The sequence below is a fragment of the Amblyraja radiata genome, chromosome 5 (assembly GCF_010909765.2).
Source record: "Amblyraja radiata isolate CabotCenter1 chromosome 5, sAmbRad1.1.pri, whole genome shotgun sequence".
Classification (NCBI taxonomy): domain Eukaryota; kingdom Metazoa; phylum Chordata; class Chondrichthyes; order Rajiformes; family Rajidae; genus Amblyraja; species Amblyraja radiata.
Window position 1 is genome coordinate 51677192 of NC_045960.1, and position 27021 is coordinate 51704212.

Here is a 27021-nt window from a genome sequence, read left to right on the forward strand (position 1 = left end):
CTTTAGGTCTCTCCACAGTAAAGGATAAATATTCCCACCACCTTGCCCATCTCCTGCAGCTTCACTCTAAGATGATCAGTGATAACTTTGGTTTCTGAGGATCCCATTTTCTCTCCAATCACCATTTTTCCATCAACATACTTTAAAAATCTCTCTGGAGTCTCCTTAATCTCATCTGCCAGAGCTATCTCACGCACTATTTTTGCCCTACTGATTTCTTTCTGAAGCAGGCTCCTCAATCCCCTATAAACCTCTGGAGATACACTTAATACTAGCTGTCCATACCTGACTCACGCCTCCCTATTTTTCTCACCAGAGCCTCAATTTCCCTCGTTATCCAGAATTCCTTAATCCTGCCTGCCTTGTCATTAGGAACATTGCCAAAAGGAACACACATATTTTTAACTCTCACCATCATACTTTTAAAAACCTGCCACTTTTAGGACATCCCTTTGCTCACATACAACCTAGTCCAGTGAACTTCTGAAAGTTCCTGTCTAATACCATTTATGTCATATCAATCTGACTGGCAATACCAACGGAAATATTGATCCATATTTTCACATAAATACTTGGACAGTCAGTGAAGCGAGGCAATAAAAAATCTGAGCATTGTTGACAGTCGCAAAAATGAAAACATATAAAATTATTAAGGGTTGAACAGTAACCATGGAGGTCAACACCAGTGCACAAGTGTAATCTCAGAATCACTTCACCATGAAAAGAATGTTGGAGATATCAGAAGAAGAATGCAGCAATTACAGAGGAGATAAGTAGTTGGAGATATATCTGTTCCAGTCACATGTAAGGTCAACTTTCCATCATGGTAGTGAAAGGAGACACAGCTCAATTAGTAGAATCATGTCTTTCAGAAGTGAAGAAAGAGGACATTTCTGCACACGAGGATTAACAGAATTTTGCCACCTGCTTCCACAAATAGCAATTGATAATAACCCCATATTTAATTTTATTCTGAGTCTGAGGGGTACTAATTACCCTAAATTATTTTGATAGAGTAAGATCTGGGCCACAAAATTTGCCATAATCTGACTGATAGTTAAAAACACTTTTTAGGGACTGAATTTCCCTAGGTTCTATTCTTACCTCCTATGTCTTTTTTCCTCTATTTTCAGCGACCTTGCTGATCTGTTGAAATTGTTGTATGTGAATGAATAACAGAGTGAATAAAGTGATTGAAATAATAATAATAAGGTATCTATCACGAGTTTAATGAATGCCTCCGACTTTAAATTTCCCACAACTTTTTCTGTATGTTCTTGAGTTTAAACTATTTGGGAATCTCTGAAGAAGCATCTATTATAGTAGCATTGATATCCACAATCCCCTGTTAGCAACCCATGTTGTCCTATGTTGTGCAGATTTCTTATTCCAGCAGAAGTAGGTGAAACAAATATTGAAAAGGGGATTGAGAATCAGAAATGTTACCCAAATGTCAAGGACAGTAGAAGCTTTAACTGACTTTGCTAAGTTGCATTATTAATAGACTACCCCTGGCACAGTTAATGGTATTTGCTACTTGACACATTTGACAGTTGATATGGTCAGCATTTTAATATGTCAACATACTTTAAGCAATGTAAGAACATGTACATTTCCATATATTTAAAAGGAGAATAATTTGTCACAATTGACAACATTTTGTTTTAGCAATTGTGATCTTAGTGTATAATGAAGAACAATAAAGAGACTTGACAGGAAAAAATAATTTCCTGACATACTGCAATGCATTGGCACTTAACAATAATCCACACTTGGGGGGGGTGGGGGATATTGGTATGTTGAAAAATACACCGCGACCTAGCTGAGGGCTCGTGTACGCGGGGACTACTCTCGAGCATGAAGGAGAATTACAAAGACCTCCTAGGACCTCGTGTCAACCATGCTGTGAGTATGAGTTGAAGGCAAACTCTTCTAAACTCGCCAATTAGGTCGCCGCAGTGGGACAGGCTCTTTATGCTTTCAAACATTTGTATCTTCATTCCCAATGGAAGAGGGGAGAACAGGCAGAGGACTGGGGTGATAATGGTCCTTGATTATGTTGGCAACGTAACGTGTAGATGAAGTCGATGGGAGGTGGGAAGACAGGTCTGTGTGATGGACTGGGCTACTGCAGTCACTAAAGTTTCTCTGACTCTCCCAAGTTTCTGTATCTCATCATGTTTTTAACTTTTGAATAGTTGCTGATGTCAAGGGTTTGATAACATAGCCTTAGTGTATACTTTAAACATGTTGTCATGTTCAACCAGGAGGAACATCTGAACATAGTAAGCTCTTGTTCATTAGTTCATAAGTTCACACTAGTTCACAAGTGGTCGGGGCAGAATTAGGCCATCCGGCCCATCAAGACTACTCTGCCATTCAATCATGGTAGATCTATCATCAACGCCACTGTTCTTGCTGACGGTTTGAAAGTAGCAAAGTGCAGCCACAGTCTATTGGCATCATTGTAACATGACATATGAGGGTAGTCATGTAGTTATTAATGGAATTTCACAAAGGTTGATGAGAGGTCAATGCAAAGCCAGTCCTGATTAAATGACATCTATGGGCAATGTTAACTGTGTTTCCCTCTCCATAGACATTGCTTGGCTGGTTGTGGGTTTCCTGCATCAGCAACCAGCATTTTATTTTTTTGGTGAAAATTCCACCCTTCTGCACTTTCTGAACATTCACAGTGCCAGGAAAACGTCAGATACTTAATTTCCAACCTCTTTTTAAACACAGCTTTTACAATTTGGGATAAGGGTTTTTTATTTGTTGTTGCTCTGCGAAGGAGAAATGAAGCTGGCAGCGATCAAGTGATACGTTTATGAGGTATTTGATACTGACAGACTTTGCATTCAGAGTCAGTCTGTCTGCCAGGTTCTGACCAAGCAAATGATCAGCTGTCTAGGTGCTAGCCATTGGAGACTTGAAAGCACAGACAAAAATGACATGGGGATGCTGTCAGTACTAAAGGCAGTAGAAGCTAGAACTACAGAGCTAGGTAGAAAATAAGCTCTCTTATTTTAAGGAGTGGACAACGATACGTGCAATTCCCGTTTCATATGCAATTGAAAGATAGAGAAAGTAGTTTAAATGATGAGTTGTAAAGTGTTTAGGGAGTGCCACTGAGGCTGAGGCAAATCTCCGACCGAAATCAAAAAAGGTATAGTTCCCCAGGTGCTCTATCAGAGTTTTATTTTAATAGTTCAATTTTGGGATCTGAGCGTCACTGGCAAGGCCAATATTGATTTCCCACTACAAATTGTCATTGAGTAAGTGGTGGTGGATAAAGGACCAGCAATATATTTCCAGGTCAGAATCATGTGTGACTTGATGGAGAACAGTAGTGTTCCCAATCACCTGCTGCCCTTGTTTCTCCTGGTGGGAAAGGGTATAGGCTTGACCAAGCTGGCGGAGTAGGCTAGGCAAATAACTACTGTGCTGTGTAGATGGTACACACTGTATCCACAGCTGACCAGTGGTAGATGGAATATATGTTTAAGGTTGTTGCTGGAGTGCCAATCAAGTGGGCCATCTTTAATGGTTTAACGGCACTTTATTTATCACATGTACCGAGGTACAGTGAAATTCAGTTCAGTGTGTATCACTATACATAAGCTCTTAGATACATCTTAGATAAGCATCTTAGATTCAGTGCCAGAATATAGTAGTAGTGGGACAGAAAACCACGTTGCCAGATTTGGCGCCATTTCCAAGTTGTTCTAGGTGTAGATTTCTTAATCTAACCATGAAGGCCCGTTGTCCTGCTAGCGTTGCAGGGTCGGCCTGGCCTTCAGTGGCTGATTTTGTCCTCCAGTATTGCTCCACTGCTCTGTGCTGCTGCAAGCTGCATCTTGTCCACGTGCTAGGCCTCTTGGAGTGGCACCCAGTCCAGCCGAGCCCTAGGCTGCTGCAGTGCCTCCAGCAGCCCACTCCACTGTCGAGACACTGCACTGCCTCCCGCAGCCAGTTCACTCACCGGTCCTCCATCCGTCTCCAACCCTTCCGATCCATGGGGTGAGCAGGGGCCGGGCTCGGTAGCCTCCCTCTCTCTTCCGGCTCCACAGCGGGCAAGTCGTCAGACATGGCCACAACTATCTTGCCCTGCATGTTGATTAGTTTCTTGAGAGCTTCGACATTGCATTCCTCCTGGAAAGGAGAGAATATTCCATCATGCCCTGATGCGCACTTGTAGGTGGTGTAATGGACTTGAGGTGTCACGAGGTAAACAAGATTCTGCAAGATACCCAGCCTCTGACGTACTTATCCATCTAGACCAGTTGCGTGTCTGATCAGTGTTGACCACACCAGAATATTGATGGTGGCAGCCTCAGTAGTGATAAGACCATTGAATATTTAGAGTACAGTCCTTTTTGTCAGAGATGGTCATTGCCTGGTTCTTACATGTGTGAATGTTACTGGCCACTTATCAGCACATGTTACCATGGCCTTATTTCATATAGAAATGGCCAGTCTCATTTGCTGTGAATGAAATTGGCCTTTGTGCAATCATCAGTGAACTACTACTTCCAACTCTTTGATAGAAGGAGGAAGTTGAAGTATAATGTACCTTGCGGAACATTTGCGATTAAGTCTTAGTTTTGGGATGATTGACCACCAACAACCACAACCATCTTCCTTTAATGCAAGGTGACTCCAACCACTGGAATGTTCCCCCTTCGATACCCATTGACATCACTTTTACTAGAGATGCCTTAGTAACACACTTGGTTAACTCCTGCCTGGATGTTAAAAGGCATCACTTGCTCCTCACCTCACCTCTAGAATTATTTTCCAGAATTGGCAGAAAGTGATTGGAACTCCCCTGAGACTTAAACCTAATGTGATATTGGGAAGTAACAGAAAACTACTTACATTATAGAAACATTAAAAAGTCTTTAAATACTCTTAGCTCATACTAGTGTGATTATCAGCTAAAAATAAGTACATTGCAGGGTGACTTGGACAGGTTGGGTGAGTGGGCAGATGCATGGTGGCAGTTTAATGTGGATAAATGTGAGGTTATCCATTTTGATGGCAAAAACAGGAAGGAAGATTATTATCTGAATGGTGTCAAATTGGGAACAGGGGAGTACAACAAAATCTGGGGGGTCCTTGTTGTTCAGTCAATGAAAGTAAGCACGCAGGTACAGCAGGCAGTGAAGAAAGCAAATGGCATGTTGCCCTTCATAACAAGAGGAGTTGAGTATAGGAGCAAAGAGGTCCTTCTGCAGTTGTACAGGGCTCTAGTGAGACCACACCTGGAGTATTGTGTGCAGTTTTGGTCTCCAAATTTGATGAAGAACATTCTTGCTATTGAGGGAGTGCAGCATAGGTTCACGAGGTTAATTCCCGGGATGGCGGGACTGCCATATGTTGATTGAATGGAGTGGCTGGGCTTGTATACTCTGGAATTTAGAAGGATGAGAGGATATCTTATTGAAACATATAAGATTATTAAGGGTTTGGACATGCTAGAGGCAGGAAACATGTTCCCGATGTTGGGGGAGTCCAGAACCAGGGACCACAGTTTAAGAATAGTGGTAAGCCATTTAGAACGGAGATGAGGAAAAAACATTTTCATACAGAGAGTTGTGAATCTGTGGAATTCTCTGACTCAGAAGGCAGTGGAGACCAATTCTCTGGATGCCTTCAAGAGAGAGTTAGATAGAGTTCTTAAAGATAGCGGAGTCAGGGGATATGGGGAGAAGGCAGGAACGAGGTACTTATTGTGGATGATCAGCCATGACCACAGTGAATGGTTGTGCTGGCTCGAAGGGCCGAATGGTCTACTCCTGCACCTATTGTCTATTTTATAACGTTTGATGGAAGTGGCAAAGGAAAATACATTTATGAACTACAATTGTGCAGTCAAAGCATTGGAGCATGAGTTAACTACTTTTAACTACTTTAAGAATTTGCTTGTTGAAGTGGTTCAACAAACAAACAATCCCACTTCACACCTCTCATCACAAATTCAAATAACACATCTCACATATTGGAACTCTTTTGCACAACTTCGAGGAAGACTAGTTTTCACTCTACTGTGGCATTGTAAATTACTAGACCAGTAATTGAAGAATGTGGCTACCAATTCAAAGACCCAAATTTAAATCCCATTTTAGAATCATTGGGATTTAAATTTAGTTCATTTGGATGATCAAATGACTTTTAGAGACCTACTGATTCATTAATAACCTTGAGGGAAGGAAATCTGATATCCTTTCCTGGTAGGGCCTATATTGATTCCTGAAGTAGTTGACTCCTAAGTGCTCTCATTGTTTTGTTGTAAGCAAATTGGGAATAAGCGACTCATTAAGCTTGTAGTTAAACACTAGATGCTGTCCTACATTATATTGTGGAAATAGAGAAGAATGGAAGGAAATTATCAGAATATGAATTGAAAGAAAGTAATAGTAGGATGAACATTGGTAGAAGATAGGCACAAAATTCTGGAGTAACTCAGCGGGACAGGCAGCATCTCTGGATAGAAGGAATGTTTCGGGCCGAGACCCTGTGGCAACATTATGAGAACTTTGGTAAGATTTATTTCAAGGCAACATTTGGAAATGGCACTGAAGTAATCATCAATGAGCTAACTCTACAAATTCGGAGCTGACAAGGGAAATGGAAAAAATGAAATGATAGAAGCCATGCCTGTGGTTTGTAACACAGCACAGAAAGAGTTTTTATAGTCAAAGGAAAGGGTTCACTGAGCTGGATGGAGATTTGTGGCAAAAGAACTGGGGATGGGGGCAAAGCCAGGAGAAGAAGAGCTCAGAGGGAAGAGAATGTGACTTAGACCTCTGGTGAGGACTGATTACTCAGTTCGAGTTAGATGATCAGAAAGGATTGTGACAAAATGTCAATGTGGGAGATTGAGAGGAAAGTCAGTCAGAAAAAAACGAAGGGGAAGAATAATCCAGAGGACATTTTATATCTAACAACCAGGGAGGCTTGTGATCATTGGAAACAGTTGCTTACCAAACAGCTAGATAAAGCACATATTGAAATAGAACAGCTTAGATCAAGAAAGAGTTCAGATTGGCGAAAAACTAGATTAAGAGCTTGCACAACAGTAACCAGCCTAAAGTATGTATCTAAGAACAACCACTTTAAAAATGTTGAACAGAAACACGGAGATATCTGTAATCACAGATAGATCCAAAGCAAGAAAGACAGAATTCCAATTATAATCCATGTGAATTATGTTTGGGATGTCGACATGCATTGAAGAAAGAGATGTGGCTGTTAAAACAAGTTTTTGGTAGGTACATGATCAAAACTTAAATGGGAACAGAAATGAATGAAGGTTAAAAGAAAGGCACAATTTCTTCAAAGTGGACAATTCTATTAGAGACACAAGAGATTAAAGATATTGGAATCTTGAGCAGCCAGTAATCCACATGGGTAACCCAGCAGCCCAGTCAGCACATGTGGAGGGAAATACGCAGTTGATGTTTCAGGTCAGGTCCCTCCATCTGAAGTTGCAGCGAGTTAAATGATAATAAAACAAATGCAAAATTCTACGAATTCTGCATATTTTCATTTTCACCAGCAGAAATGAAAAGCATATAAGATCACGAGAGGAATAGATCAGGTAGATGCACAGAGTCTCTTGCCCAGAGTAGGTGAATGGAGGGCCAGAGGACATAGGTTTAAGGTGAAGGGGAAAAGATTTAATAGGAATCTGAGGGGTAACTTTTTCACACAAAGGGTGGTGGGTGTATGGAACAAGCTGCCAGAGGAGTTAGTACAGACAGGGACCATCCCAACATTTAAGAAACCGTTAGACAACTAAATGGATAGTACAGGTTTGGAGGAATATGGACCAAATGCTGCCAGGAGGGACTAGTATAGTTGAGACATGTTGGCTGGTGTGGGCAAGTTGGGCCGAAGAGCCTGTTTGCACACTGTATCATTCTATGACTCTATGCCTCTATGACTACTAATTTAAACTGGTTAAGAAAGACTCAACAGAACTAGGCTGTGAGTGATGCATACTCTCTGGAAATATTGCTTTCTGTACAAATTCATTAAAGAGTTCAAATATAGTAAGAATGATTAATCCATTAAAGTTATTCTATTCCATCAGGAATACTTATGGAATGATTGATGTATGCCATTATAATGACCAACCATGCTTCAATTTTTTTTAAATGGTGACGAAGACTATTGATGGGGGTAGGACACTGGATGGTAGGGCAAAGATGTGCGGTTAGGTATTAAATGACTGCTAATAAGTTGCCTTCAGTGTAGGTTAATGGCAACAATAGATCAAAGGCAAGTTGACAGATATACTGTATGAGAAAGAATGCATGACAGCAATGCAAGGAAATAAAAGAGTGAGGAATGGAACTATTGGGTTTGCTCCCTTGGCCTGCAGATCTGATGGGTTGAATGGCCTTTTATGCTTTTATAAGTATAAACAGAGTTGCTGCTGCAGAATTTATTCCTTAATTATTCTACCAATTACTGCCTTATGCTTTCTGTTCCATGTATCCAGAAGAATGTGCTATTTGTACTAAAACTGGTACAAATCAGCAGTTTATTTTAGTGAAAAATAAAACAGCGAATCATTAGCTTACTGCTGGGCTGAACTTCACAAATTATGATTTATTGCCTGCTGATATCACCCGGTTTGCCACTTACGGTTTGAACAATTCTGCTTATAGTTATTTTTTTTCGTGTTCATTATATCCAATGAGACAAATTATACCAACTGAACTTTAGACTTCTATTCTTGCAAGCACATCCTCGACTAATAATGCTTGAATAAAATATTGCTGCTGGATTAGAGGTATTTTCCAAAGGTTTAAAGACTAAATGATTCAAATTGTTTTCATGACCTGTGAATCAGTCCCAGATTCTGTATAATTGTATGTAAGAAGTAATTGATCTTTGACAATAATCTGAGACATGGAAAAAAATCTTTACCTTTTTTCTTCCTTTTTCTATCGGATACAATGAATAGAATGTATGTAACGTATAGAACAGTATTCTACACATAATAGAATACCAATGCCATGTGTTTCGCCATGAAAATATAATTCTATAAAGTAGCACAATAAAGTAACAATGGTCAAATGGATTATAATTTGTATGTATTTCCAATAAAATGTAATGGTCTGCCACTTTAGTATTGGACTAAGAGGTGGGCATCACTCGTTCATCAATAATTAAAAGCATTTTTTATTCAACTTGAAATGTGAGCAATTAAGATACATTCAAACGCAATTCAAAAGCATGTTCAGAACAGTTATATACAATTCATTCAAATGTTCATAGCTTACTCTCAGCACCCACTACTTCCCTTCTAAACATTCTGTCATAGATCGGTACAGCACAGGTACAGGTCCTTCAATCCATGATGTCTGGGTTGAACATTATACCAAATTATACTAATCCCTTCTGCCTGCACATGATCCATATTATTTTCCTTGCATATATATGTGCCTCTCCAAAAGATGCTTTTAAGGCCACAATGGTATCTGCTTCCAGCACCATCCACGGGGCACCTTCCAGGCACCTATCACTCTGTTTTAAATATATACTAGACCAAGTGGGACCCGTTGGGTCCTGTCTCCTCAATGCGTGGTTGCGGGAGGGGGGGCAGCCTGCGGTGTCACACACACACTAACCACCCCACCCACACACACGCACACACTGGCCACACCCCCCCACACACACACACTAACTACCCCCCTTGATATTATATTAATATTATTTGTTCGTTCTTTTAACCCCATCCCTGCCCTATCCACTCACGCATAGCCCCCAACTTGCAGGTGCGTCTAGAGAGGGAGAGAGAGGGGGGGTAGAGAGAGAGGGCAGAGAGAAAGGGGGCAGAGGCAGAGAGAGTGGGGCAGAGGCAGAGAGAGAGGTGCAGAGACAGAGAGGGAGGGGCAGAGACAGACAGAGAGGGGCAGAGAGAGCGAGAGGGGGGCACAGACAGAGAGAGGGGCAGAGAGGGGGAAGAGAGAGAGGGGGGGAGAGAGGGGGGGAGAGAGAGGTGGGGAGAGAGGGGGGGAGCAGAAAGGGGGTGGGAGAGAGGGGGAGAGAGAGGGGGGAGAGAGAGATGGGGGGTAGAGAGAGGCAGACGACGGGCCGACTTTTGAATAATGGTGGAGGAGGGAGGGGTGGGGGGGAGGTTGTGACGTCACTCGCAGCGCGTGCAGACGGCAGGCAGGCAGATCCATTGTGACGTCATCAGCGAAAAATTGTCACGTGTACTGAGATTCAGTGTAAAGCTTTTAGACATGCTATGCAGTTAGCAAAAAGACTATGCATGATTACAATCAAGCCATCCACTGTGTACAGATACAGGATAAATAGAATAATGTTTAATGCAAGATAAATTCTAGTAAAGTCCAAGTAAAGATAGTCCAAGTGTCTAGCTCAGTACTGCTCTATAGATGGTGTTAGGATGGTTCAGTTGCCTGATAACAGCTCGGAATAAACTATCTCTGATTCTAGAGGTATGTGTTTTCTCACTTCTGTACTTCTTGCGTGATGGGAAAGGGGAGACGAGGGGGTGTCTGGGGTGAGATTCGTCCTTGATTATTGCTGGTGACCTTGCTGAGGCAGCATGGTAAAGATGGAATTAATGGAAGGGAAATTGGTTCATATGATGGTCTGGGCTGCATCCACAATTCTCTGCAATTTCTTGTGGTCTTGGATGGGGCTGTTCCCTAACCATGCTGTGATGCATCCTGATAAAATGCTTTCTATGTAGCATCTGTAGAAGTTGGTTAGAGTTGTTGGGGACAAGCCGAACTTCCTAAGCCTTCTAAGGAAGTAGAGGAGTTGGTGTGCTTTCTTGCCCATTGCTTCGATTGGCCTAGTCCAGGACAAGTTGCTGGTGATATTTACTCCTAGGAACTTGGAGCTTTCAACCATCTTTACCTCGGCACCATCAACGTATACCAGGATACGTGTTCTGCTTCACTTCCTGAAGTTGATCGTTATCTCCTTTGTCTTGCTGACATTGAGAGAAAGGTTGTTGTCTTGACACTAGGTTACGAGGTTCTCACTCTCCTTCCTGTACCCAGTCTTATCCTTATTTGATATCCAGTGCATTACGGTGGTATTGTCCACAAATTCATAAATTGTGTTGGATTTGTACTAGGCTGCACAGTCGTGGGTGTATAAGCAGTAAAGGAGGATGCTGAGAATCATTGCAGAGCACCAGCATTGAGAATTATCGTACAGGATGATTTGTCCCCTATCCTCACTGTTTGTGGTCTGTTAGGCAGGAAGTCGAGGATCCAGTTGCAGAGATAGATGCTGACTCAAGTTCCACAAGTTTGGAGATAAGCTTGGATGGGATATGGATAGTAAAAGCAGAGCTGTAGTCTATGAATAGAAGTCTGATGTAGGTGTCTCTCTTATACAGATTTTCCAGGAATGAGCATAGGGCCGGAGGGGATGGCATCAGCAGTGGACCTGTTGTGGCAGTAGGCAAACAGTAGTGGGTCAAGTTTGCTTGGTAGACTGCATTCCATAACCAGCCTCTCAAAGCCCCACATATCCCCATTAAACTTCCTCCACTGACCTTAAAGCTAGTATTTATCATTTCCTCCATGGGAAAAAGCCTTGGATTGTTTACCCTAAATATGCCTCGCATTATTTCATAAACTTCTGTCAGGTCTCCCACTCCAGCCTCTGATGCTCCAAGAAAACAATCCAAGTTTGTCCAATCTTTCCTTATATCTAATGCCCTCCACTCCAGGGTGCAATCTGGAAAAAACCTCTTCTGCACCCTCTCCAAAGCTTCCACATTATTTCTGTAATGCTCCAACACCAATACTCCAAATAACCATATAACCATATAACAATTACAGCACGGAAACAGACCATCTCGACACTTCTAGTCCGTGCTGAACACGTATTCTCCCCTAGTCCCATATACCTGCGCTCAGACCATAACCCTCCATTCCTTTCCCGTCCATATAACTATCCAATTTATTTTTAAATGATAAAAACGAACCTGCCTCCACCACCTTCACTGGAAGCTCATTCCACACAGCCACCACTCTCTGAGTAAAGAAGTTCCCCCTCATGTTACCCCTAAACTTCTGTCCCTTCATTCTCAAGTCATGTCCCCTTGTTTGAATCTTCCCTACTCTCAGTGGGAAAAGCTTATCCACGTCAACTCTGTCTATCCCTCTCATCATTTTAAAGACCTCTATCAAGTCCCCCCTTAACCTTCTGCGCTCCAAAGAATAAAGCCCTAACTTGTTCAACCTTTCTCTGTAACTTAGTTGCTGAAACCCAGGCAACATTCTAGTAAATCTCCTCTGTACTCTCTCTATTTTGTTGACATCCTTCCTATAATTAGGCAACCAAAATTGTACCCCATACTCCAGAATTGGCCTCACCAATGCCTTGTACAATTTTAACATTACATCCCAACTTCTATACTCAAATGCAGCCAACCAAAGTTTCCACACTATTTTTTTAATATCTGCCCTTTGTCCAACTATTTGACCATCAATAATCCCTCCTGCCTGCCTTTGTGGAAGCTGCAGTATGACAGAGGTTAAGGTAGCTGTACAGCAGTAGGACAAAGGTTAAGATATTTGTACAGTGCAACAACCTTTAGGCATTCATTGACGCACATCAATGTTCCTGTTAGGTATTCATTGACCTACCCCAATGTTTTGGGATGGGTATTCCTTGAGGTGCATTACAAGGCTCCTGACCTTCACCAATCACCTGCCATGCTTTGTCCTGCCACCTCCTCTCTTCCTGTTGTCCCCCCCCCCCCCCAATCAGTCCAAAGAAAGTTTCCAACCTGAAACGTTCCCTAATACTTGTTTTTGAGGGATGCTGCCCGACCCACTCAGTTGCTCCATCACTTTCTGTCTTTTTTGTAAACCAGCATCTTTGTTTCTTGTTTCTACAAAGATTTATAAAGCTTTCTGGTTCTTATATGCGATGCCCCAACTGAAGAAGGCAAGTGTACAATGTCTTCTTTACCAGTCCACATTATTCTGTTTCAGGTATTTTTATTACAGTTAATATGTTTCATTTTGACAAGAAGAATAACAGTGCAACCTGATGAACAATACTGTGCTTCCCAGCCCCACTCTGCACCCAGTTCGGCACTAGAAGGGTCGAGATGGCCTGTTTCCGTGCTGTAATTGTTACAGAGTAGGCCTGGACCATATGCTAACCTTCCATGGAAATGTGACAAAGATGTAGAAGTCAATCTGGCCCTAGAACAAGATACACATTGCAGCTCATGGATGACCAGTTATAAAGTTCAAAATTTATCCCAACATCGATGGTCTTACCTCACAAAGGAAGAGGTCATGTTTTCAGTGTGAACACAAAATGTCAACTCCTCATGATATGTGCTATGGTCTCTCAACCAATAGAGATGCAGGTTGCTGCGGATGGGATCAAGTAGGCTTTGCTCTCAGGTTGGTTTATTCTTCATCTACTGTATAGTCTGTCAAGTCTCGAAGATGGACACAAAAAGCTGGAGTAACTCAGGCTGCAACTCTGGAGAGAAGGAATGGGTGACATTTCGGGTTGAGACCCTTCTTCAGACTGTCAAGTTCATTATATCATCATGTCCACTCTTACATCCCTATCTGGATTATGCCCTCTCTCTTTGTTATCCTCAGGTTGTGTTCAACAAGGAGGAGGAGCAATGATTCATGCTGAAGGAGGATAGTATTGATAATCAACAATACAAGGAGGATAGTATTGATAATCAACAAGTTTTCAATCATGGCCGATCTATTTTTCCCTCTCAACCCCATTCTTCCGCCTTCCCCCCCATAACCTTTGATGCCTTTCCTAATCGAACCTATCAATCTCGCTTTAAAAACACCCAGTGTCTGTGGAATTACCTGATGACAGCCGTCTGTGGCAATGAATGCCACAGATTTACCAGCCCCTGGCTTAAGAATTTGCTCCTCATCTCCATTTTGAAGGTACCTCCTTTTATTCTGAGGCTGTGCTTTGAGTGCATTTTCCTCAAGTGTGTAAGGGTTTTTTTCAGTGAATACGAGAATGTCACTTTGTGAGTTTAAGTGAGGGTGAAAGTATCCAAATGTTCACTTGGAGAAACATAGAAAATAGGTGCAGGAGTAGGCCATTTCAGCACCGCACCGCAATTGAATATGATCATGGCTGATCATCTAAAATCAGTACCCCATTCCTGCTTTCCCCCATATCCCATGATTCTGTTAGCCCTAAGAGCTATATCTAACTCTCTCTTGAAAACATCCAGTGAATTTGCCTTCACTGCCTTCTGTGGCAGAGAATTCCACAGATATTTGCAGGATTTATTGTACTGTACATGCCTGTATCTGTAGCAAGTTGTTTTTATTCTGCTCTTCATAGAGCTTTGATAAAACTAGACCTCATGTTAACCCACTGAAAAAATCAATCACATTGTTGTGGGTCTGGAAACTCTTGTTGGATATGAAATGGTTGTCAATTTGTTCCAAAGAGACACTGAGTGAGATAGGTTATCTTTACATAAATCGAGAAGGTTCATAGTCACATGATAACACTGATTATTATTTTATTTCAGAGTTATTTGGCCAAACAACACTCCACCCAGACATGATCATTATCTCCGAAGTGACACGAAATGAACAGCTGATCATTCTGGAGCTGACAGTGCCCTGGGAAGAGCGTATTGAAGAGGCTAATGAGAGGAAACGTGCAAAGTACCAGGAGCAGGTGGAGATGTGCCAGGACTGCGGCTGGAAGACATGCTATGAGCCGATAGAGGTGGGCTGTAGAGGCTTTGCAGGACGCTCACTCTGCAAAGTCCTCAACCGGTTGAGCATTACGGGGCTGGCAAAGAAGAGGGCCATTCAATCCGCCAGCGAAGCCGCAGAGCAAGCCACTAAGTGGATTAAGAGGGCTGTTCCGTGGGCAGTTGCTGCTGGGACACAGGTCGGGGCCTGATCAACCCCGGCTGGTTCGCCTGGGCGAGGGTGGCTGATGTTGTGAGACCTGAAACACATCAGACACCCAGATCACATCATTGAGGATTCGTCCCAGTGCATCTAGAAGATGTATCTTTCACACTGGAGTCTGGCTCAGCCAGTGGCATCTAGGAATAGACTGGGTGACAACCACGAATAGTTTGGTGACTACTGGAGAGACAGTTGACGGCACGGAAAGACGGCACCCGGGACAGGCTGGGTGAGTACTCCAGTCTGTGTCTATCGTGAGGAAGACACCCAACAAAGCTACGGAAAGGCCCAATAAAACACACCCCCAGGAGATCCCGAGAGGGGGGGAGGATGAGATCTCCAATTTGACCGACCAAAGGTTGTTGACCCACGCAAACGACCTGACTACGAGTATAAGATGCATTTGCGGAAAGCTGTGCAAGAACCACCGTGGCCTAAAAATCCATCAGGCGAGAATGAAATGCTCGAAGAAGGAGAAAGCGGTGCAGCGCATAGGCCTTGAACCTGGTGAGACCCAGGAGGAGCCTGGCCAGGACTCACCCCACAGAGCCCTGTCCCTCCAAGCACTAGAGTCTCCCAACCCCTGCAGAGTAGTTCCACAGCAACGGATTGAGTGGCCCCCCAGCCAGCAACCGGAATGAATGGCTGCAGTTTGACAAAGACGTGACTAACATCATTCAAGCCACAGCCAAAGGAGATGTAGATCGCCGACTCCAAACAATGACTGCCATCATAGTCAGTTATGCCTCTGAAAGATTTGGCCATCGTGAGAAAGGTAACACCAAGCCCACCACCTACACCATGAACCGCAGGGTCACCAAGATACATCAACTGCAGCTAGAGCTTTGAACCTTCAAAAACCAGTACAAGACATCTACCGAAGAGGAGAAGCAAGCCTTGGCCGACCTACGAAACATCCTAAGGAAAAGGCTTATGACCCTCAGCAGAGCAGAGTGGCACGGGAGTAGAGGAAGAGAGAGAGCTAGGAAGTGAGCTGCGTTCATTTCCAATCCCTTTGGCTTTACCAGGCGATTACTTGGGGACAAGCGCAGTGGCCGCCTCATGTGTTCAACAGATGAAGTTTATCGCTTCTTCCATGACACCCTGAGTGATCCAATGAGGGAACAGGTGCTCGAACCCAACAAAGCTCTCATCAGCCCAGCCCCCCCAACAACAGAGTTCAATGTGAGGGAGCCGTGTCTGAAGGAGGTTGAGGAGGTCATCAAGGCGACACGCTCAGCCTCTGCTCCAGGCCCTAGTGGAGTACCATACATAGTGTACAAGCGCTGCCCAGAGCTCCTTCAACACCTATGGAAGATCTTGAAGGTGGTATGGTGAAGGGGGAGAGTTGCTGACCAGTGGAGGCGCGCTGAGGGAGTTTGGATCCCGAAAGAGGAAAACTCAAAGAACATCAATCACTTTCGGTCAATCTCGCTGCTGAGCGTCAAAGGGAAGGTGTTTTTCAGCATTGTCTCCCGAAGATTAATTGAGTTTCTCCTCAAAAACAGCTACATTAACCCCTCAGTGCAGAAGGGTGGGATTCTGGGAGTTCCTGGCTGCTTCGAACACATTGAAGTAGTCACGCAGCTCATTAGAGAAGCCAATGAAAACAGAGGCGACCTAGTTACTCTGTGGTTGGACCTGGCCAATGCCTATGGGTCCATACTGCACAAACTGTTTGAGCTTGCACTACACTAACACCATGTACCCAGCAAAATCAAGGTCCTGATCCTGGATTATTACCATAATTTCAGGCTGAGGGTGACTTCTGGGTCAGATACATCAGACTGGCATCGGCTTGGAAAAGGAGTAATAACGGGCTGCACCATTTCTGTTATTCTTTTTGCTCTTGCCATGAACATGGTGGCCAAGTCAGCCGAGGTGGAATGCAGAGGCCCCCTAACCAAGTCTGGTGTACGACAGCCCCCAATAAGAGCTTTTATGGACGACCTTACCATCACCACAACATGTCCCAGGAAGTAGGTGGATCCTACAAAATCTTGAGAAACCTATCACCTGGGCAACGATGAGTTTCAAGCCAACAAAGTCAAGGTCCATGTTGCTGAAGAAGGGGAAGGTGACTGACAGATTCCACTTCTTACTATCCAACTGAGCAACCTGCCAAGAGTTTGGAGAAGCTTTTTGATGCAACTCTGAAAGACTCTGCCGCCATTCAAAAGTCCATCGAAGACCTTGAAGCCTGGCTCACCAAAGTCGACAAGTCAGGTCTGCCTGGCAGGTTCAAAGCATGGATCTATCAGCATTCCATCCTGCCCTGTGTCCGGTGGCCTCTGCTGATTTACGCTGTTCCATTGACCACAGTTGAGTCCCTCAAAAGGAAGATCAGTGGCTTTCTCCGCAGATGGCTTGGCTTTCCCCGCAGCCTCAACAGTGCAGCACTGTATGGGACCAGTAACATCTTGCAGCTCCCAATCAGTGGCTACACGGTGGCGCGAACAAGATAAGCTCTGCAGTACAGGGACTCCAGAGACCAGAAGGTTTCATCAGCTGGCATCGAGGTGAGAACAGAGAGGAAATGGAGGGCGGGGAAAGCAGTGGAGGTGGCAGAGTCACGCCTAAGGCAAAAGGCATTGGTGGGAGTCATGGCAACTGGCAGAGCGGGTTTGGGATACTTCCCTAAGACACCGGTTGGCAAGGCCCGGGGCAAGGAGAGACACCATCTAATCCAGGAAGCGGTCCGAGCAGGTGTGGAGGAAGAGCGTGTGAGCAGGACGGTGGGGCTCAGGCAGCAGGGAGAGCGTGGACACGATGGGAGAGCATACCGCAGCGCAGGATTACCTGGTCAAACATCATGCAGGCAGACCTCCAGCGCATCCGTTTCCTTGTCCAAGCTGTCTACGATGCCCTACCAAGCCCAGTAAATCCCCATGTCTGGGGCAAGAGCGAAACATCTTCCTGCCCTGGAACTTTGCTCTGGAAGAGGATCATTAGAACATCTCCTCAGCAGCTGCCCAAAGACCATTGGGGAAGGTCGCTATCGGTGGCGCCATGATCAGGTGCTTAAGGTGGTTGCTGAGAGCATGCCCACTGCCATCGGTAACAGCAAACACCACCACGCCCCAAAGAAATCAATCACTTTTGTCAAATCTGGAGAGAAGCCTCGACCACAACCAAATACAAGGACGGGCCCCCTCTACACAGCATCTGACTGGCAGCCACACATCAATCTGGGCAAACAGCTTAAATATCCACAGCACATCACAGCAACATCACTCCGGCCAGACATGATCATCACCTCCAAAGTGACAAAACAGCTGATCATTCTGAAGCTGACAGTGCCCTGGGAAGAGTGTATTGAAGAGGCTAACGAGAGGAAATGCGCAAAGTACCAGGAACTAGTGGAGATGTGCCAGGACAGAGGCTGGAAGACATACTATGAGCCCATAGAGGTGGGCTGTAGAGGCTTTGCAGGACGCTCACTCTGCAAAGTCCTCAATCAGTTGGGCATTAGGGGGCTGGCAAAGAAGAGGGCCATTCAATCCGCAAGCAAAGCCGCAGAGAAAGCCGCAAGGTGGCTTTGGATTAAGAGGGCTGACCCGTGGGCGGTTGCTGCTGGGATGCAAGTCAGGGCCTGGTCAACACGGTCGCCTGGGTGAGGGTGTCTGATGTTGAGAGACACAAAACACCCGATGCCCCCAGATCACATCACTGAGGATGCGTCCCAGCGCCGATGCGTCCCAGCGCCGATGCGTCCCAGCGCATCTAGCAGATGTATCTTTCACATGTGAGGCTGGGAAAGCACATCTCGGACCCACAAACACTCAGCATAGGAGCACCGCAAGGTTGCGTACTCTCCCCTCTCCTCTACTCTCTCTACACCAACGACTGCACCTCTACAGACACCTCTGTCAAGCTTCTCAAGTTTGCGGATGACACAACCCTGATTGGACTGATCCAGGATGGGGAGGAATCTGCCGACAGACAGGAAGTGTCACAGCTGGTGTCCTGGTGCCATCGCAACAACCTAGAGCTCAATGCTCTTAAGACAGTGGAACTGATTGTAGACTTTAGGAGAGCCCCCCCCCCCTCCCCTCACCCCATTCACCATCAACAACACCACAGTCACATCTGTGGAGTCTTTTAAGTTCATGGGAACCATCATCTCCAAGGACCTTATGTGGGGGGGCTACCATCAACTCCACAGTCAAAAAGGCACAACAGAGGATTTACTTCCTGCAGCAGCTGAGGAAGCACAATCTGCCACAGGCAATGATGGTCCAATTCTACACGGCCATCATAGAACCTGTTCTCACCTTCTTCATCATGGTCTGGTTTGGCTCAGCCACCAAGCACTGCAGCGAATCCTCCGATCAGCAGAGAAGATTATTGGCTGCAACCTTCCCTCCATTGATGAACTGTACACTGCAAGGGCCAGGAAGTGAGCGGGCAAGATCATCTCTGACCCCTCTCACCCTGGCCACAAACTCTTTGAATCACTTCCCTCTGGAAGGCGACACCGGACTGTCAAAGCTGCCACAGCCAGACATAAAAACAGATTTTATCCACGAGTAGTTGCTCTCCTCAACAGCTAAAAATCTGTAGCCTCTCTTTGATCTGGTATTTTGTTGATTCACATGCTTGATCAATGGTGTTTTATCATTAATGTCTTATTATTATTATTATTATTAATGTTTAGTGTTTTCTGAGTCATTCGTAACTGTCACTGTATGTCATGTTGTTACTTGTGGGCAGAGCATCAAGGCAAATTCCTTGTATGTGAATACTTGGCCAATAAACTTACTTAATATCATAATGATACACCGCACTATCAATTTCTTCAGGTTAAACACTTGAATGGTAAATTTTAATTGTTGCTCTACTTTTAAATTAACCGCATCCCTGTTGTACTTTTGCATGTAATTTTAAATTTGTATGCACTAATCTTTGAACATCTACTAATAGGAACAGTATTATTTTTCCATTCAGTTTTTCTATATCAGTACACCACCATCAAATTTCCTTTGTTCTATGGAGAACAACCCCAGCTTCTCCAGTTTGATCCTACATTTGAAATCCCTCATCCCCAGATCCATTAGAGCGCGTATATTCTGCGCTCTCTCCAGGATGTCCACACTCTCCCTAAGTCACATGGCTAAAACTGAGTCCAATTCTCCACCGTGACCTAACCAATGTGTGAACCTGATGTCACATGTAAGTCAGGGGGTGAAAAACCGGCATGTTTCTTCCCCAAAGGACATCATTAAACAATTTATGTTTCTCACAACAGCATGGTAATTTCATGGTCAACATTACTGATATAGGTTTTACATTCCAGGTTTACAGTGTAACTAATTAGCTGAAATTGATTTTCCAGTTGCTATGATAGATTTAAACTTGTCCATGTGTCACTCATCTGGATCTTTGGATATCTTAACCAGAATTATGTGGTATTTCTACATTATTGGATTGGATTGGATTCAATTTATTGTCATTGTCTCATAAGAGACAAAGAAATGCAATTTTCCTTAGTCATACAAAAATAAAAAAAACACAGAAGCCCACGACACAAACAAACATCCCCACAGTGGCACCAAAGTTCCCCACGGTGAGGGAAGGAACCAAAGTCCAGTCCACCTCCTCGCTGATCTTTTCAGATGTTCACCTGTGGTCGGGGGCTCCCGAGCACCCCGTAGTCACCGCTATGGGTGGCCCGATGTTCAGGCCCTCTCGCCGGGAATGATGGAACCTCGACGTCGAACGGGAGAACATCCTCAGCGGCCCGGACCTCTAAATCGGCCACCTCCCACCGGAGTCCGCGGCTCCCAAAGTCCACAGGCCGAGCTGGGCAGAGATTCACGCTGGCGACCCCCGACAAAGGGTCGCAGGACTCCGCGATGTTGGTCAGCGCCGCCCGCGATGGGAGCTCCGCGAACCACAGCTCCGCGATGTCGATGCAGCAGTCCCAACACTCCGGAGCTCCAAACGGCGATCCCAGATGAGGCATCGCCCGCTTTGCGATGTATCCAGCGCTGCGCCACCGCTGCTGGAGCTCTGGTCGGTCCCGGCAGGAAAGGCCGCGCCAATCCAGTAGGTAGGTCGCGGGGGGGGGGGCGAGGACGCAACTCGAATAATAGTCGCATCCTCTCCAGGAAGTGACTGAAGGACGGTTTCCCCCTTACCGTCCCCTCTGCCCCCCCCACATAAAACAACAACAAAAAAACAAAAAGCACACTTTATACATAACAAAAAATAAAAAAGATACCAGACTGAAAGCGAAGGCAGCCAGCTTACAGCGCCACTGGATGTCCATTAAAGTCATAGAAGGCCCCTTTCTCATTTTTTTAATTACCAAAGGAAGACTAATTCAGAAATATTATCGTGGCAATGTTGTATGTGAACTTTGTCTTAATTACTTTTGCTAAACAATATTTTACTCAATACTGCCACCCCAGGCTACGCGATTAGCTGGGAGCTAATCCTAAAGGGGAATAAATGCTAATGCAGAGTAATTAATTCATCTCTATATCGAGCATTTGATTAATGTAATGAAGGACATGTTTCTTTCAAAAAAGCATGCAACACAGCTGAAGCTTTCAAACGTACTATTTTGCAAAAAATATGTTTGTAATCAGCATTGGTTTAGTTGGAAAGGCATGTTGCTTGACTTCCCATACTTATAGTATAGCAACTTCTTAGGAAAATCTGACATAATTTTGTGCAACTTGTGTTCATAGCTTTGATATCTTTGCAGTGTGACTTGTGGAAAACTTGTCTCCATAAACCCAGATATTTGGAAGATAATTAAAATGGCAATACACTACTCTGCAAATGATAACATTAATGAGTATAATTTCTAAATTAACTATTTTAACAATAGAAGGTATTGAACACAAATATAAAGGGTCGTCTGAATGCATTATATTGAAGAAAATGGAGCCGAATTGAAAAAAGTGTCCTAAATGGAGTCAAGCCAAATGTCTGTCCGTTTATATTAATGGACTGTCAATTGGAATCCCTGTTTGATTATCCTCAATAGGTTGCACTCAGGTAATTCTTTATGGCCTGGGCTAATAAGAAAGAAATTCTGAATATAGCATTTTAGTAGATGAGCAAGTAGACTGAATTTCTCAGCTTTTCTTAGTTTGAAATGAAATAGAGAGATGCATTGATACATATATTGTTCAACTTAATCACTGGATTATATACTTTGCCACAGCTTGCTCTATTCACATTCAACCCTATAAAATAATCAGCAAAGGCAGTTTACTGCACTGTTTACACAATTAATGGCATGGTGCAATTCTAACAATTGTATTACTAACTAGCTTGAAAACAGAAAAGACAAAAATGATTTTGATGATACATTTAGCCTTTCCAAATAATAAAATAACTATTTTTCAGTCTAGATTACTTATTGAGTAAAACATGATGGATTATTTTTAATCAAAGCATCCTAGATTATGTTGTCCTTTATTTTAATTCATATTAAGCTCTTTCTTAGTTTCGAATGATTTATAATAAACAAACAATGTGATGGAATAAATATTAGTGATCTGTTTAATGTTGCCATCCATGAGGAATTTCAACAATGCTGCTGCAATCATTATTCCCAAATTCATTTGAAATTCATGCGTCTTAAATTATTTTCCACAGCTCCTTCATACACCGGCTATAACTCTCCCACATAATTTCTCAGGCTGTGTAATCTATGCTATTTATAGAAAGCTATGGTAATCAAATTCTGCAGCTGACTGATGCAGTAACTTTCATTTCACACAGCAACTTGGAACATATTTTAACACAAGACCGATTTTATTTTCTCTGGGACGCTCAAATGTAGACATTAAATAAATGACACAGATTAATTTTAGTTCTTAACTGTACCTTCAGTCGTGATTTCAGTCATACTGGCCAAGATTCCTATTTCCACTTCCCATGCAATCAATTCAACGATCTCCTTCAAGTTTGTAGAGTTTGGTTATTTAGTATATTAACAATATTAAAAAAGGAGGTGAACTTTCATGCTTAGCAGTGGTACTGTGGAGATCCTCTGTGTCCTTTGCAGAGTCTTACCCCCAGCAAGACCTTTCACAACTGGATACTTGTTGCTCGCAGTAAGGATATCAACTTCAATCTAAAATAGAAATGCCCCACAATGTATTTCTATGCTCCAGTTTTAGAACCATTCGTATCAGAAGGAATTCAGCAGAAAGGGCCCGCAAAGCGGTGTAGGACATTAGAAATTGCAGCTATTCTATGGCAAAGTCTACCCCTTGCAACTTGTGTTTACTGCTGCCAGAGCTTTAGTTCAAAAATAATGAAATATTTACTTCAAGGTAACCTTATCCATTGTTATTTAATTTTATTCTTAGAACAGCTAATGCTCAGTCCATTCGCATTGCCTTTTTTAGCCAGGGAAGGGTCATGACACAACTGATGGTAGAAGCAATGTAACATGGATACTGAGCTAGTATTTTTTTGTATTCCTGATGATTTAAATTCCAGCTCTCAAAAATGATATATAGGAGCGGAAGATAAGTCTTGTAATAAAAAAGATTATACAATGAACATTTTTTTTCATGTTTTTTTTTGCTTTTAATATGCATTTAGATCAATGCAAAATATTTACTTGCATTTACTTTAATTCACGCGTGATTAATCAATTGTTCTCACTTTCTATAAGCAGTGTAATTGCTTTACAGCTGGGCCCAGTAATGTTAACCTCTACGCGAGCCAAATCACCTCTTCACCACACAAAGAAAGAATGCATTTACTACCCGCTTTTCAAGCTCACTTCAGCCTTTTGTACTTTTGAAATATGATCATTGTATTAATGCAAAAAGGCAGACACCAATTTGCACATGAGAAGAAATAGAAATAAGGAAACGCAGACGCTGGTTTACAAAGAAATGCACAGCAGCACTTTCTCCACTTTCAGACAAATTCACCGGCAACATTCCAGTCCACTGTTTGTTATCACCCTCAGACAATTTTGGCAGGTCTCAGAGGTCAGTTGGTCTCAAGGCCTAATTGCCAGGCCATCCTGTAAAACTCCACTCAAAGCCCCATGTAGTTATTTGAACACATCCGTACACATTAAAAATCTCGTCAAATGAATTTAATTAATTTACAAGCTAAAAATAAAGTTTACGAGTGATTGATAAAAATACATCTATTGATGCTCCAGAACACATCATCAGTGATGTAACCTGGGGTCATTGGGTGTTTTGGGTCTTTCAACATAAGACACCCTCACCCAGGCGACCCAGCCGTGGTTGATCAGACCACAACTTGTGTTCAGGTGGCATTTGCTCCTCCCCATGGACCTCCTCTCCTGATCCAGAGCCATCTCGAGGCTTTCTCCGCTGCCTCTGTGGTGTTCTTGATGGCTCTTCTCATCGCCACTCCGTTGATGCCCAGTGCACTCAAGCCTTGTGGAGCGATTGCCCTGCAAAACCTCTGCAGCCAACCTCGATGGGGGCATACTCTTTGTATTCCAGCCCTGCTTACGGCAGTCTATGACCAACTGTTCATACTTGGCCAACTTCCTCTCGTGGGCTTCCTCCAGACGGTCCTCCCACGGCACAGTCAGTTCCAACAAGACGATGTTTTTGGTCGCCTCTGAGACCAGGAGGATGTCTGGCCTCAGGGTGGTCATGGCAATGTGCTGTGGGAACTTCAGGTGTTTCACCAGGTCTACAGAAAGCTGTCAGTCCTGTGCAGTTGCTAGGATTCCTGACGGATTCCTGGCTGCTGTGGTTGGCAGCTGCACTCTGGCCTTCACGAAGCTGATCATCTCGGTGGTGGGGCGTGCTCATCTGCAGCTGCTGATTCCCATGCTGTTGGCTTCTGCAATGGGTTTAAGAACCTGGTCGTGACGCCAGGTGTACTGGCCCTGCCCAAGAGCCTTTGGGCAGCAGCTCAGGATGTGTTCCAACGTCCCCTTGCCTGAGCATTGCGGGCAATCTGGAGATTCCGCTTTGCCCCAGATGAAGAGGTTCGATGGGCTGGGCAGGACATCATACGCTGCCTGGACCAGGAACTTGATGCGCTGTGGTTCAGCCTGCCAGAGCTCAGTCCATGTGACTTTTCGGTCCATGGCCTGCTCCCACCTTGTCCAGGCTCCCTGCTGCCTCAATCCAACTGCTCTGGTACACCTCTCCTCCTCCACCACTGCCCTCACTTCCTCCTGGACCAGCCTGCGCCTCTCCTTCCCCTTGGCCTTGTCAAACTGGGGAGTTGGGAAGATTCCCAGGCCAGCTCTTCCCCGACTCTTCCACTGCTCCCACCAGGACTCTGTGGCGTATCCGCGACTCTGCTTGCAGCACGGCTTCGCCGGCTCTCCACTTCCTCCCAGTTTTCACCTCCACCCCTGCCTGAGCCACCTTGGGGTCGCTGGAGTCCCTGTGCAGCATCACCTCTCTGGCCCAATTCACCTTAAACTCCTCCTCCAGGGACTTCAGGGGCAGCTGGAGCTTGGTGTTATTTCCATAAAGGGCGATGCTGCTAAGGCTCCTGGGCAGTCCCAGCCACCTCCTGAGAAAGCTGCTGACTTTCCTCCCCAATCTCTCTACGATGGATATTGGGACTTCGTAGACAAGCAGTGGCCAAAGTATCCTTGGCAGGATACCATGCTGGTAAATCCATGCCTTGAACTTGCCGGGAACTTACCGGTCCACTGCTCTCAACCAGCTCTCCAGCTCCTGACAGGTTGCCTGGACAGATGCTGTATCCTTCAGGCTGCTGTTAAACACCTTGCCAAGACTCTTCACTGGCCTTTCGGAGACAGTTGGGCAAGAATCTCATCCTTGCCCATCCAATCAGTTTCTCCAACCTCTGCAGGATCCACCTGCCTCCTGGCACTGACTCAGTGGTGACAGTCAGGTCGTTCATGAAGGCTCTGATTGGTGGTTGGCGCACTCCTGACTTGGTCCGAGGGCCCCGGCACTCTGGCTCAGCAGACTTGACGATCATGTTCATCGCCAAGGCAAAAAGGATCACAGAGATGGTACCGCTTGTAATTATTCCAACCTCTAGTCTGTGCCACTCTGATGTTACTGACCCTGATGAGACTCTCATGCTGAACTGGTTGTAATAGTCCAGGATGAGATCTGCCACTTGGCCCGGCACATGATGCTTGGCCATAACTGTCAGGATCAGCTTGTGTGGGATGGAGCCGTAGGCGTTGGCCAGGTCAAGCCAGAGCACTGTCAGGTCACCCTTGTTCTCCCTGGCTTCTCTGATGAGCTGGGTCACCACTCCCGTGTGCTCTAGACACCACGGCACTCCAGACAAGCCTCCCTTTTGCGCTAAGCTGTCAATGTAGCCATTGCCAGAGAGGAAGTTAATTAGCCTCCTCGCCACTATGCTGAAGAAAATCTTGCCTTCAACGCTTAGCAAGGAGATGATCCTGAACTGATCGATCTTCTTGGAATCTTCTTCCTTTGGGATCCAGACTCCTTCAGCGAATCGCCACTGCTGCGCCACTTTCCCTCTCCTCCAGATGACTTTCAGGATCTTCCACAGTAACAAGGGGCAGTTCTTGTGGACCCTATAGGGGACTCTGCTCAGGCCAGGGGCTGAGCCAAATCTTGCTCTCTTCACAACGTCCTGGACCACTTTCAGGAGTGGCTCTCTACTATCAAACTCCTTAATGGGTGGAGGTGGTTTTATCAGGATGTTGCACTGGCCCAGCTCCTGCTGCCTGACGGGGTCACTGTAGGTGGTCTCGATGTGCCGGTCGATCTCCTCCTTAGAGCAAGCCAAACTCCCACTGCGCTTCTGCCCGAGCAGTTGTTTGGTGAAGCCGAAGGGGTTGGCTATGAAGGATGCTCGCTTCCTGGCTCTTTCCTTCCGGCATCTTCGGTGCCACTCAGCTCTACTGAGGGTCATTAGCTTCTTCCTCAGGATGGTTCGCAGCTCAGCCAAGGGGGGACGTTGCTCTTCCCTGGCCTCTTTATACTGCTTCTTGAGGGACTTCAGCTCATGCCGGATCTTGTGGATCTTCGTTGCTCGTTGGTTCATGGTGAAAGGTGTTCTGGCCGGCTTCTTCTCCACTTCTCCAAACCTTTCCACAGCTAGGCTGATGATGATTGTCGTCATCGTCCGC

The 27021-nt window shown here is 44.6% G+C and overlaps 1 protein-coding gene across 1 annotated transcript in view; it reads right to left on the reverse strand.

Annotated features, from left to right (window-relative positions):
• trdn (triadin) overlaps positions 1 to 23193 on the reverse strand; it is a 353412-nt gene extending 330219 nt beyond the window's left edge. Inside the window, exon 1 of the mRNA XM_033022051.1 lies at positions 22797 to 23193. Coding sequence (XP_032877942.1) covers positions 22797 to 22818 — 22 coding nt within the window. The 5' untranslated portion in view covers positions 22819 to 23193. The remainder of the gene's footprint in view (positions 1 to 22796) is intronic.
• Between the last annotated feature and the right edge of the window lie 3828 nt (positions 23194 to 27021).